We start from the raw sequence: 14,259 nt of genomic DNA, 5'->3' as shown, positions 1-14,259 counted from the left end.
GTCCGAGGTTTTATTACGAAAAGTGCAATATATTACCATATTTAATACTGTCTAGAATAATGTACAGATTAATTGTATATTGTACTAATTTATTTAGGATAGATTATTCTTTGTAAATAATGATTTCATAAGTTGATTTCATGACACATTAGTAGCTTTGTTTTAATTTTGTTACCAGGTTCGAATACTGATTTTTTTTGCATATTTTTTTAGTTTTAATAAAATCTAAAATATTCCAAAGCTCTTCATTTCAAAATAATTTCTGAAATATCAGTATTTTTTTTTTCTGATTGATTCGGCTGTTACTTGATGAAGATCCATAGAAATTTCATAAACTACACTTTACGATCTAATCTTCACAAACTTTATTTTCAATGTTTCGCTATCGCAGTAGCTTTTTGGCAGCGAATATCAACAATGAATAAACAGGTGGTGTTCTCGAGGCTTGGTAAGACTATATCTCATTCTTTCTGTCCTACAAATGAATTTCAACTTTGAAATTCAAACCTTAAGATCATGAACTTCAGATTCTGTGATTAGGGCTTTCAAGCTGCAATATATCACAGCCAAACCATTTCCACTATCTCTCAGCGCTGAGACTTTGGGATACAACCTTCGTCCTCGCAGCCATTGCACCAAACAAACGGTTGGTACTTCAGGTTCCACTCGATCATGTCCTACCAGTCAGTACAGATTTTGTCGTCATTAATCGTGACTCCGGCCATGAAAGCTTATGTTCTTATTATGGTATATAATGGAACTGTCAAGCGGCAATTTTGAAGTATAAAATCAAATTGTGTAGAAACAAAATACCAAGACAAGTTCTTTGCCAGTACCCAGAACATTTAAAATACAGAATCTCACAGAAATAATGTATTCACACCTCACAAGGTTAGGTGTGAATATGAAATAGAGTCTGATCTATCAACTCATAGATGTCACTTGAAAAGAGAAAAAATATAATTTAAAATTTTAGTGAAAACTTGTATATATAGTTAATTCTAGCATATCAAAGATGTCACCTAAAAAAGATTTAATCTAACAGCTGTAAGATGGTGACCCACAAAAACCAAAGTATTTCCCTATATTCAATCCAATCATAGTATTAATATATGTATACTATGATTCAATGATCAACTATTTCAATAGTAACATTTCAAAAGTTATCGTCAACAGATATGTGAAATTATTCCCACACGAACAACATTCAGAAAATTCCTGAACGAAAAATATCTCTCCACTAATACTCCTAGTGTATGCATTCTGATTGATTGAGCTGATTATATATTTTGTTTATTTATAGAAAAAAAAATAGATGATGTGAGCTCAAAACTTAATTTCTAAATAAAAATTTCATGTTTTATATGAAGAGTTTAAAATTATTAAACTTTGGAAATCGAAGTCAAAGATAATATTTGACAGCGTTTGTCATTAGCATGGATATTACATTAATATTCATCTATTCCCTATCATTAAATTGCCTTTGTACTTTGTTTCAATCAACGTATTGTTCTGTGTGTAAAAGTAAAGTCTTTATGTAAAAGTAAAAGTATAAAAAAAAATATCCTTTTTTACTTCACGACAGTTACTCGTTCCCTCGGTAAAATTCCAACAAGAAATTGCAGAAGCAAGATCATGTACATATGATGATAGAGTTAGGAATCGCCCTAAAAAAGTGAGATAACATTAAATGTTAGCTCGCCCAAGTATTAACTTCAGAGGGTTTCGTTAAGAAACTAGTTTTATTTGGACGTGTGTGAATAGGTGTGAGCCACATTAAACCCTTGCGGGATGCAGTGGAGGGTTGAATAGACCCACTCACTTTTAACCTAACCTAACCTACTACTCACTTTTTGACTTTAGTCAGTTACATACTTCACTGACTTCATAGACTGTGTGTATGTTTATTTGTCTATGTGCCTTATATATGTACAAGGCCGTAGCCAGGGGGGGTCAAGGGGGATTGATCCCCCCGAAAGTTCTACAAGTAACGGCCATCCAAAAATTATATCAAATACAACATCACATGACATGGTTAATGGCCATGTTACGATTACACACAGCTGGTGTAAACCTCGAAGTAGAAACGGGTCAGTTGAGGCTGAGCCTATGACGAGAAGCGCTCGCTGCGCAACCTCTGCTGCAGGCAACCAGTGGTGCAATTGAACCCAGGTTAGTGTTTAATAAACCCTACAAAATTCAAATAAAACAGAATACAGAGTCAGATGCTACAAATGTAACACACATATATACAGAACAAAAGAAGGCTCAGGATGTGGAGTGTACTCCAGATCACTAAGCCTAAGGATTAAGTGGGGAATGGAAAAAAATACCAGCGTGGTTCAAATAGAACTGGCTGATATCTCAGTTGCCACAAAAGAAATAACCAGAAAAGAAATTTCTGGCAAAAAAATAATCTGCACTGATAGCAAACAAGCCCTATTAGCCTAGAACAGACGTGTTACCTCAGGGCTAGTACTATAACGCCACCAAAATTATCCTGAGGTGGATTAAAGGGCACGACAGGAGTGAAGGTAATCGCATCACCGACTCTTTAGCCAAGGAAGAGGCTGGACTAAGAATTTTAGGACCCAGTAGCACCTACACCCTGATGACTTCGACAATTGCTGAACTAGCCAAACATTACACCCATGGTCAATCCCTAGCGAGATTGGATGAAATCAGAGAATGCAATCTTGTCAGGATCACCCTGGACGACCATGGGAAGCTGGCGCCGAAGAAATATTTCCTATGACCAGGAAAAATCTACGCTTAACAGTAGGATTTCTGACTGGCCACTGTCAACTAAGAAAACACCTCAATATATGGGGCTAGTGCACAAACCTCTATGCAGGATGTGTGAACAGGAAGGTGAAACTATCAAGCATGTTCTATGCGAGTGTCCGGTGTTATCGTCAATAAGAGAGTCTGTGTTCGGCGAGTCTTGGCTTACACCTGCCGATATAAAGGAGATGTCTCCTAATGACCTGTCCACCTTTCTAGAAAGGACAGGATGGACGATGACCTAGGAGAACAACTCCTGGGGAGGACATACAATGGGTCACATGTGGCCTAAGTGCTGTGGGTCTACACTCACCCTCCCTACGATACAGATACTATTGGAATTATAAAATCCATTAGAAGTTTTATCAAGTCTTTGGCAAAACGAACCAAATGCTTGAAATAGAATATTGAAAATAACTGCTAAGAAACACAATGGAAAAACCTTACGGCAATGTGCATTCAAACTTTCAAAGATCTTGGCGACACTACCTGTTTCCACATGTACCCCTGAAAGGACTTTCTTTTCTCTAAAACGCCTCAAAACTTATAAAAAAAATTCCACAAGCCAGGAACGACTAAACGGTTTGGCGTTAACATCAATCCACCGGAGAATTGACATCGACACCGAGGAGGTAATTGATTTGTTTGCTGCAAAGAAAGCTAGAAAACTAGAATTGATTTTGTAAAAAGATGTTAATATTTCTGTAATGGTTTTCTAATAAATATATATGATCATGTAACACAATTTTCTTTCTTTCGCTATTTTTATATTTCATGTTTTTCTACTGTTCCACCAAACCAAAACCCCCGAAATTATTTTCTGGCTACGGCCTTGAATTATTATGAAATGTTAGAGAAACATAACAAAACTACTGAAAATATTGAAAGTTGAATATAATTGATCCTAAAGGCACATATAACATAAACTACGAATCAGACAAGTCAAACTTAAAATATTTATTTCCCGTCTTACATACGAAGTAATCCACTGGAACTGTCCAACTTCTTGGATTAGCGATTCCCTCATTTGGTAGCCTGAAATTCAATTCTGGTAGTATATAATTCAAAACATTCTTATGATCTCCCAGACACCAGGCTATGCTCATATGAAATGAGGGTTCCTGTAAAAAATATGAAATGATGATAATATAATTTGGATCTAATATTTAAAAAATCCTAATTCAATAATTCACTACCATTATTCCATTATTTTAATAATTCAATTAGGTGCAACTTGTACATTGTTGAAAACATTACTGAACATTCCACCTAAAATGGGATCTGATGACAAATTGGGATGGTGATTTGTATATCATCACTATACATTTTTTTAGACTATTTACCTTAGATTTTGCATTTTAGTTATCTTACGTTTGTTTGAATGTGCTTGACAATGTTTCTTGGTTAATGTTACAAGTTTGGAAAATTGTTAACAGATTTGAAATCTATGGTAGACCAAAGGAAATTAAATTAAATAAGATGTTGAAATTGTTGAACATTCTAAAAACTGAATTAAAATATTAGGATGAGTTATTAGAGCAGTGAGAATAAAATAGCTACTCAACTTTTCAATTGGTAGTATCCACAGTGATAGTAAAACTTTTCGTGGAAGAATTTGAGAAGAAAGCATTAGCATGATATGCCTACAAATCTTTGACATGAATCACATATGTCGATGACACATAAGTGGTCTGGAAACATGGAAGAAACAACCTGAACCACTTTTGAGAGTAAGTGAATGCACTTGATTCCAGTAATCAGTTCACCATGGAGAAGAAAACAAAGTGGGGAAATAGCTTTCTTGAATGTCTTAGTAAGAAAGATTAGTAAAATTGTTATAGACAGTCAGATCATCACAAATCAAACAGTAATATGGGACGAATTTTTGAAAGTTTTTATGAATATACAAAGTATTGACCCCAATTTCAATAAGGTAAAATTAGAACTTTTCTCAAGCATTACTTTCTTCATGACTCCAACAACTCCACTTGAGATAAAAGAGACAATACATAAAGTGTGTTCTAAAGAAGCCGCTGGAATTGATGAGATAAATGGTAAGTGCTTGAGAGCTGTTAGTGACGCAGTATGTTATCCTTTGTGTCACATAATCAATGAATCATTCAGTACAGGAAAATATCCTGAAAAACTGAAAGTTTCAAAGTCAGTACCGATATATAAGAGGAAAGGTTCCAAGGAAGACATCAACAACTACAGGAATGTATGCTTACAAAGTCAACTAGCAAAAATAATCGATTATTGCTTCAATTTCCGTCTAAGAAATTTTTTTGGAAAATAATAATTTATTGAAAGGATGTCAACATGGATTTCGGGCTGGAAAATCTACAGAATCAGCTATGAACGAATTATGTAATATGATTTATTCTAGCTTGAATACTAAGGAATATCCTATTGCACTATATTTTGATCTCAGTAGAGCATTCGATACTGTTAATCATGAGCTTCTATTTCAAAAATTAAACCGTATTGGAGTTCGTGGAGTAGCGAATAGATGGGTTTCTTCCTATTTACAAAATAGAAGTCAGATTGTCATGATGAATTCATTCAAATCAAAGTCAACCAATGTTTCTATGGGTGTACCACAAGGCTCAATACTTGGTCCACTGCTTTTTATCATATTTATTAATGACATGATTTTATCAGGTGGTGCTCCGCAAAAAACCATAATTTATGCCGACGATACAAATCATATGATATCACAAGATAATCTGGACAAAAGCATTCATCTGAGCAATGCATGCGCTGAGGAATTCTTTCAATGGTGCCTGAATAATGGATTGATTTTAAATGCTTCCAAAACATTCTTCATGATTTTTCGACAAAAAAATATCAGCAGTGACGCAAGCCCTCTTGTTAAAATAAATCATAAGTCAATTGAGCAAGTATCAAACATAAAATTTTTGGGTGTAACAATTGATGAGAAACTGACACGGAGAACTCATATCGAAAATCTGGTAGGGAAATTGAATAGTATCAATTTTATTATCAGACAACTGAAGGACACTGTATCTATAGAGGTTCTCAGAATGGCATATCATGGTCTAGTGTCGTCGGCACTCACATATGGCTTGATCTTCTGGGGTAATTCAACACATATTGATAAAGTATTCATTGCTCAGATAAAAATCATAAGATGCATGATGGGAGTTCGAAATAATGTATCTTGTAAAGCTTATTTCAAGTCACTGTCAATTCTAACTTTACCATCACTTTATATTTATCTTCTAATTATGAATATTAAAAAAGAGCAATATACCTACATGAAAAGTAGTGAAATTCACCAACACCAAACACGGAATAAAAATGATATTCGCTTACCATTCTCTAGGCTTAGTGTGGAACAGAATTCTCCAAAATACCAAGGAATTCTATGTTATAACCGTTTCAATAGGATCTTTGGTGAGATAAAAAATTTTAATACCTTCAAAACAAATTATTCAATTACCTTAATGAAAATACTCTTTATACAATAGAGGAGTACCTCACTGTTTGATGCACTGTCTGTGAGTTTTTCATATTTTCTTGTGAGCTCTATAATGTTTTTATAAGTTGTAATACTATAATATATTTTGACTAGTCTGATAAGTTTTGTACCATTGTGTAAAAAACTTCAATGATGAAGAAATTATCTGTATCTGTAGCCCTATGATCCACACGGTATACCAAAAACAAACTAACTTGGACTGATTTCTTCATGCCCTTTCCAATCATCATCCCACTCAAAAACAATCAAAATTTTGGGTGAACACAAAATAAAAACAATCTTCAAATCAACAAGAAAGATAAGGGATTTTCTAGCACATTATATGGAACTACTCTTGCTGTGGGACTATATCGAACATTATGTTAATGTGGTAAACTATACGTGCGACCATAAAGAGGTTCATGGGTATCAGGATGAAGGAGTACCGAAGAGAATGGAAGATTGAGACAAACAAATAAATCTGCAGTAGGAAAACATGCATTTAGAAGAGGAGATCACCAAATCCCCTTAGCAGGAATTGAGTTACTAGGACCAGCCGAGAGATATTATAGTCGACTAGTGTAGGAGGCGATAGTAATCCACAAACACATGGACAAGAAATAACACTAAAGTTCAACTCAATATGGAACCCATCCTCATTCGAATGAAGACAGCACCACAGAATATCAATATAACTTCTGACAGAGGACACAATAGTCAGCTTTCATTTCTAAAGAAGCTAGCCATACATTCTATCAAAACATCAGGAAGAAATTTCACATTAGACGGCCAAAACTGACAAAAGATACTAGTGTGGTAGGTAGACTTCAATAGAAGTAGATTACAAAATAAAACCTTATTGAAAATTAAGCAATGAAATCCAAATTCTGTTATTCATCTTTCAATCAGTAGACCGAATATATCTTATGAAGCAGAAAGGTGTCCAGATAACTAATTTTTATTTTACATTCAGTAACTTTCAGAAACACCAAGTAGATGCTCTGTATCTCTCTGTATCTGTATGTGTCAAAAACAGCTTCCTAATGTACAGTATCATCCCCAAAGTATGCACCATATGGGAAACTTTTATTAAGTTTCCCATATGTTTCCCAAACTTTTTTATTAAGTTTCCCATTTGGTGCATACTTTGGGGATGACACTGTACATAACTGAGTGTATACCTGAGTATGAATGAATATATGTACTAGAGAATGTATCAAAATTTGAATATCAAGGAAACAACTTACGTCATAAAATAACGGTAAATGGAATTCAGCTAAGCATTGGTTTAAAACATTGACTAAATCAACTAGCGAGTCGTGGCCATGCAAAATGGAAACTCCTATGAACGTCCTGGTACATTCTTCATTGCAATAAGCTTGTAATTCATCAAAAACGAGATTGAATCTGAAACAAAAAACTGCTATAGTCTAAAATCTAGTCTGCGCGATAGTATATTTCAGATATCAGAATGGCACAGAAAAAACTGTCATTGATATTGAACTTATTGGGACATAGATGTCAGTCATATACTTATTTAAATATTTTCTAAAGCAGTACAGCTATGTTAACGTAGTGTTCATTACGGGACCTGGAACATGTGGTATGTGTATTTCAGGAATATTTTATCCCACAGTGCTATTCCAAATTACTAATTCAAAATTTTTTCCTATTCCACCATAATGTAAGCTATGATATTCAAAGATAAAACGCTTTGTCACTTTCCTTAGTTTCCTTCTCTAAGCTATGGATTAGTCATTCAGGTCATATGGTCAGGTCTTTGTTGAACTTCGATGATAAAACATTTTATTCCATGATTCAATGTTTTCAAATACAATAAAGCAAATCAGAAATATGAGGAAGAACTGCATGAAGTTCAGATTAGAGAACTATTTTGGAATAGTATCACTCAAAACGCAATTTCAATGAAATTATCATGTTATTTCACATCAGATATTACTTACATGTGTTATTTTGCTGATAGTCACTATCAGTTTCTAGTAATTCGAATGTTTTGGAAACTGAAAATGAGTATAGAATAAAGAATATAGAGAGAATGACATAGTTGATAGTTTATCACTATACCTATAGGTCAATACAAATGTAAACTCAATGATAACTCTTGAGTTTTGAGCAAGAGGTTTATGTCCCGCTTTCTAGAGACAATACAAAATATGTACTCAAGTTGCAAATCTTTGAATGAGTCAAACAATTACAGATTGTTGTTAAAAAAAATTTCATATCGTTATGAGAGGTAATTTGAAATTTGCCTAGGTACCAATCAAATAATTGATTCTATATCATTTGAGTTCATCACTTTTTGTAGATGAATTCCTTTCCTATAGGAAATGAATGCTTTGAAAAATATTCTCATTTACCACTGGAAGAGAGAAAAACATTGATATTTTGTAGGCATGAGAATCATTAACAAGTTCAACTGAAAAATACCGTTTTATTGTCCCAAAAATTGAAATTTTGTTCAATTCAACCATATTTGTACAATCATTTCCTAGATATAAATAGTATGTCACTTGTTAATTGTAAACATATCTTTCAACTATGATATGAAATTTTTTTGTTATCACTCGTTACAACAATATATATTGAAGGAGAATAAATATTTTATTTTCTACTAAATGTTCATACTGTTCTTTCATGAAACCAACAAAACTATGAATGCTACTAATAAAATTAGAAAACTAAAAAACTATTCAATCTAAATAAAAAACATACTTTTTACAATGGTTCCGTCTTTTCAAACTTTCTATAAATGGCTCAATCCAATGGTGCTTCAGTTCTACAGTTTTTGTCAAACTTAGGTGCAGATCTACAGATCTCTTGAAATTGAAGTGTTCTGGAATGCCCTGCATAACTTCCGTTCTCAATTCTTCCATTTCACAAGTCACTTCAACTGAAAACAAACATTGTGAGAGAAAACAAAATATATCACCGTAGGAAATCAACTGTGGAAAGCATTTGAACAAAAATAAAAAAGTGAAGAGTCTATTTTTTATTATTTTTGCCACTGGTCAAAAATCTGAAGTTGAAACTTGTTATTCTTGCCTTCTTACGTAGATATGACCACTTGAAAATAAAAAAAATCGACTAATTCATTAACCCACCTTTTATAATAAAAACTCAGAATGAAGTGGTAGTGACAAGTGATTGTGAAAAGAATGTTTCACTTGACAAGCTTTCATTTCTAAAAGTGAGTTCCTGAAATAGAAAATCTTTCAATAGTCTTGAATTATTAGTAGCGTATCTCTAAAAGTAGACAGGAATACCAAGTTTTGACTTCAGATTCATAGTCGGTAGAAAAAATTACGTAAGTAGCTAATTCAATAATCATATCTTAAAACAAGACCACATATTGATTTTATAATTAATATCCCTTTAAGAATGAAATCAATATTTCTCACCATATTCCATAAATTTATGCAAAACAAATACAGGATATGATAGACATATAAAAAATAAAAATGTGTTTTTTCAGCCAGCATTATCTTTAACTTGACAACTTGAAAATTACACTGATCAAGTCACTATTGAACTAACTATAGAACCATAGACATGTATTTTAGGCTATTTGGTCTATCATCAGTATGGTGTAGACGAATGCAAGTATGGTTGAAAAAGGAGCACAAATACCTGAAGCCACCAACAGATGATGGGTCAAACAGCAAGAAACACTTGTCTATGTGGTCAATTGGTTTACTTTGTACAAAAAGCTATTAAAACCTACAAAATAGATCAACTGATCTGTGAAACGTTCATTATTCCAGAACTTTAGTACCGATATTTCTCACACATTAACACTCCAGTAAAATTGATAAAATTGTTGTAAATAAGTACTCAAACTGTGTGGCCATTCTGTATAATCTGTCCTTCCAATGCATTGGCCCCGGAAGTTATTACTGGGTAAATGTCGCACTGGTACTATGCAATAACGAGCAACCCCATCTTGATGGTGATGATCTAACCAGATGGGTTTGTTCATGCTTGACATCTTGAATATTCAGCAAATTGAAATATTACTCATCATTTAGGTTTGCTTTCAAAAATGGTCCTATTTTTGGATATATTTCGAATTTGAATAATTCCGATATAGAAAATGTTGATGATTCACTTGCCAATTCAGATAAAAGGTATCTACATTCCTCGAAAAAACCTGTGGTGTAAAATAAATATGAATTAAGGTTAACACATTCCAAGATGCTCTCACAAATTCAACTCTTCTGTCAAAATCATCTTCATTTTGTTAAGGCGTGATTTGAGTTGATGGATGAAGAATTCTGAAAACGTTTGTATGAAGAATTCTGAAAACGTTTGTATGACTAACTCATGATGTTTAGGTAACTTAGTCAAAGACTATTTATTTTCCATCATGGCAACAATGCCTAGAACTACAACATTAATGCCTTCATTATTGACTATTCCTGATGAACATGCAGTCTGTTATAATGTTACCAGTTTTCATGAATTCATGGAATAATTCCAACACACATTTATGCCTTGAATTTCTGCCTGTATGATTCTTCATGAGCAGTGGCACTTGCAGATTTTCTATGTTCATATTACAAACAATTATTTCAATCAGCTCTTGAAGTGTAAAAATAATTTTTGTATACAACAAATGATAATGAAAAAAATTATACAAAATAATAAGTCAAACAGGGCAAAAATAAAAAACTCTTAATAGTAAGTTCAATAGTCATTATTTCAGAGTGATTTTGACATAAACTTCAATAATTTCAGCAGTAACTAGGTGATGAAATTTAGGATCATATTTTTTACTTAAACAAGAAGTATTCCTTGTAATCTCTTTTTTCTGTCATTTTCATTCATTGATTGATAATGCATTGATAATGCTTTTTTATATTGTTGATCGTTCTAATGTCAAAAATGTTACAACTCTTTTGTCAATATTATTTTTCTCTATCTATATCACTATGATGACTGTCTATTACTGTGCATAGATTTTTTTAAATGAACCTTTTCTAGTCCAATATATTCATCAATTCTCGAGAATAGTTAAGAGTCACTTTATATGGTCTAGCAAATCAGAACTATGTTGGGATTACTCGATAGATTGAAATTTGTTCTTGCACCAGTCTCAAGTAGTAAGTCGAGAGTTTTAAGAAATGTTGGCAAACATTTGTTATGACTGTTGGCACTGAAAATTAATTCACTTTGACAAACTCATTAATTAACAACTCAAAACTGGTGTATGAAACCACTCTGAAGATAACACAAGTACTAACTGGGAATATAGACAAAAGTGGGCCAATTTCCTCTTTTATGTGAAAAAGTTCTTATTCTACCATCATGCAAAGACGGGTCATCAATGTGTTCCTCGGGTATCGGTCCGTCAATATTATCTAATAAATCAGGACGTGGTAATCTAAAAAAGTACTAGGGAGTGATAGTATTCACATAAGTTTTCATTTTTACCTTTTACTAGGCAAGTTTGTGTCATCATCCCTTCTAGGTCTTTTCATAGAAATACTGGGACCAGGTGCATCGTCGTCGTCATCAGAAGAATCAGTTCCGTAAATACTCAACAGAGAAAGCGCATTACTTTTGAACATTTTTCATCTATGGGAAATTGTAAATATAGGTAATTTCTCATTATTTTATATCTAAGGAGAAATTCAATAAAATTTGACATATAAAACATATTAGAGGTTAGAAGCTTAGGGGGGAAATTTGAATAGGCGTTTTTTTCATGTGACAAGCGCAAGCGCGTCACCATGTTAAGAGTTTTAAGACATCTTAGTTGAGAGATCGCTAGTTTAAAAAATTCGTACTGTTTTGTACACTAATGGCTGACAAAGCAATATTATCTCTACGATAAATAAATTTAGAATAAATTATTTATTGTGCTGTACTCGTTCATGGTTCAATAGAAGCACATAATTATGAACAACTGAAATAAAATTTGAACGTTATTTTTTTAGTCGATTTTCATTATCTCATTTTCGAAAGAATTTATTTTCATTTTTTCTGAATTAGTTTATTTTATTTGGTAGTTTTTCATTGCCATAGTTTATGATCTATAATCGATGAAAATGAAATTGTTCATTCCGATTTGAAGTTTTTATTCGAACGTAAAAATATCTTATTACAAGTGATAATTGATTAGTTCAAACATCAGAATATATATTCTTCATTGAACTTCATGAACATTTTTCCAAATATTCTGGTACTTCGATTGTGAAATGAAGCCAAAATGGAGTACCTACATGTAGTAAATAAATTTTTGGTTTTTTTCTGATTGATTCGGCCGTTACTTGATGAAGATCTATAGTAATTTCATAAACTACACCTAACGATTTGATCTCCACAAATTTTATTTGAGAAATATATCACGACATATTTCGCTAACACAGTAGCTTCTTCAACAGAGATTTGAGTTGATTTGAGTTGAAGCAAAACATGACGTGATATATTTTTCAAATAAAGTTTGTGGAGATCAAATCGTAAGGTGTAGTTTATGAAAAGTAAGTTTTTGGTGTTTGATAGTTTGATTTATACAATTATTTGGGTTACAATTGTAGGAGAATGATGTTGTAACAATTCAATTTGATTTTAAATATACTTCATTGTTTTAGAATGTAGGTATTCTTATCGACGAAGCATTGCAGAAAATTTAAATGAAAAATATCTATACAAATAGGATACTACATAGATAAAATGAATACATGTAGGTAATAGTAATATAACCATTTCAAAGAAGTCATAAAATTATAGCCAATAAAATAAACTTTTCGAAATATTACAGTTAAGTCGTACTTAGTTGAAATTATCATCGAATTCGGCTAGGATATTTAAGTTAATAGCTAAATCCTTGTGGTATCTTGGTAGAATTCATCCACACTATAATAGGCCCTAACAGCAAGACATTCTTTTACCTTTTTTCTAAATCTTCATTCATTCTTCATTCGCCTCAAATTAATGGAAAGCTAACTAATAAATAACTTTTTACTCTTGAAGAAAACCGAATTTTGTTTAATTGCTAATGTAGGTGTAGTGTAGTGTAGTGTAGGTACTATATGTTGAAGTGGTATTAACTTGACTATGTCAGAATCTGCTGTTCCACAAACAAAGGACGGCATGAATCTTTATAACTAGCCTTGCATAAATATTGTTTTTGTTATTTAGTTTTTTTGGGAAAGAAAGTTTTTGGCTTTCTACTACTCCATCTGATACAAAAAAATGGATGAGAGAATCTTCCAAAGAAAGGAAGGATTAATCAATTTGAAAATGAGTAACTCTATACATGGATGTGTAGATCATGCAAAGAAGTAATTTAGTTTCTTCTGAAACTTTATACTGGACGCTAATGACTGTTATGATATGATATACCACAAATATTTTATGGCCCTTGTTTATATGGAGAATATCGTATTGAAAAAAGGCGCACAATGCCTCCGGAGGCAAATTCCATAACGTAAATGGGAACAAATTGAGCAAAGTAAATAGATCTTGTGATAGCACTATTTAACTCTCTTGCAATAACTCTCATTGCATGGCATCCTGCTGCTAGTCGTTTATATAAATGACTATCAAATTTCAGTCTCTCATCAATGTATAGCCCGAAACATTTTGCAACTATTTAATTTTTTAATTTTCCAAGAGTACCTTCCCTATATCACATCTGAATGAGACCACATTTGTTATGTTAATGCTGAAGGATAGTAGATTGGAATCACACCATTCCTTTAAGGCTTGCCATCTTGTTCATATAGAGACAATCGCAATGAAAATAGAACAAAACTTTTTGAAAACTCTGGAATTGTCTGTGGCACTGAACAGTCAAAGGTTTACAGTTGAAGGTCGATTTTTTCACTCAAATTATTTCTTTAAAGCATTATTTACTATTCTGTGCCTTGTTTTGTTTTCACAGAATGACGGGGCTACAGAAATTTAATTCCTTTAACCAGAGCACAGTATTTCTGTATACAAAATACTGTGACCAGAGGCTCTTTTCCCCC

At 32.7% G+C, this 14,259-nt stretch overlaps 1 protein-coding gene across 1 annotated transcript; it reads right to left on the bottom strand.

The window, feature by feature from the left end:
* Positions 1-3,661: 3,661 nt before the first annotated feature.
* Positions 3,662-11,970, bottom strand: LOC111508714 (U6 snRNA phosphodiesterase 1). The gene is made up of 5 exons (XM_023164312.2): positions 11,717-11,970; positions 11,527-11,666; positions 8,999-9,176; positions 7,513-7,672; positions 3,662-3,905 (listed from the first exon to the last, which is right to left on the bottom strand). Exons 1-5 carry the CDS (start codon positions 11,851-11,853, stop codon positions 3,711-3,713), a joined length of 810 nt encoding a protein of 269 aa, XP_023020080.2. The 5' UTR covers positions 11,854-11,970; the 3' UTR covers positions 3,662-3,710.
* Positions 11,971-14,259: the final 2,289 nt, after the last annotated feature.

Source organism: Leptinotarsa decemlineata, unplaced genomic scaffold (assembly GCF_025532065.1).
Source record: "Leptinotarsa decemlineata unplaced genomic scaffold, Ldec_3_MD MMD2_tig00000133_RagTag_RagTag, whole genome shotgun sequence".
Classification (NCBI taxonomy): Eukaryota; Metazoa; Arthropoda; class Insecta; order Coleoptera; family Chrysomelidae; genus Leptinotarsa; species Leptinotarsa decemlineata.
Note: the sequence above shows the minus strand (reverse complement) of the source record. Positions and strands in the feature narration are given on the sequence as shown.

Coding starts and splice junctions, on each gene's coding strand:
- LOC111508714 (XM_023164312.2), bottom strand. CDS start 11,853: ATGTTCAAAAGTAATGCGCTTTCTCTGTTGAGTATTTACGGAACTGAT. Junction 11,667..11,716: donor ACAAACTTGCCTAGTAAAAG/GTAAAAATGAAA, acceptor GTACTTTTTTAG/ATTACCACGTCCTGATTTAT. Junction 9,177..11,526: donor CACTTTTGTCTATATTCCCA/GTTAGTACTTGT, acceptor GTTTGTTTTCAG/TTGAAGTGACTTGTGAAATG.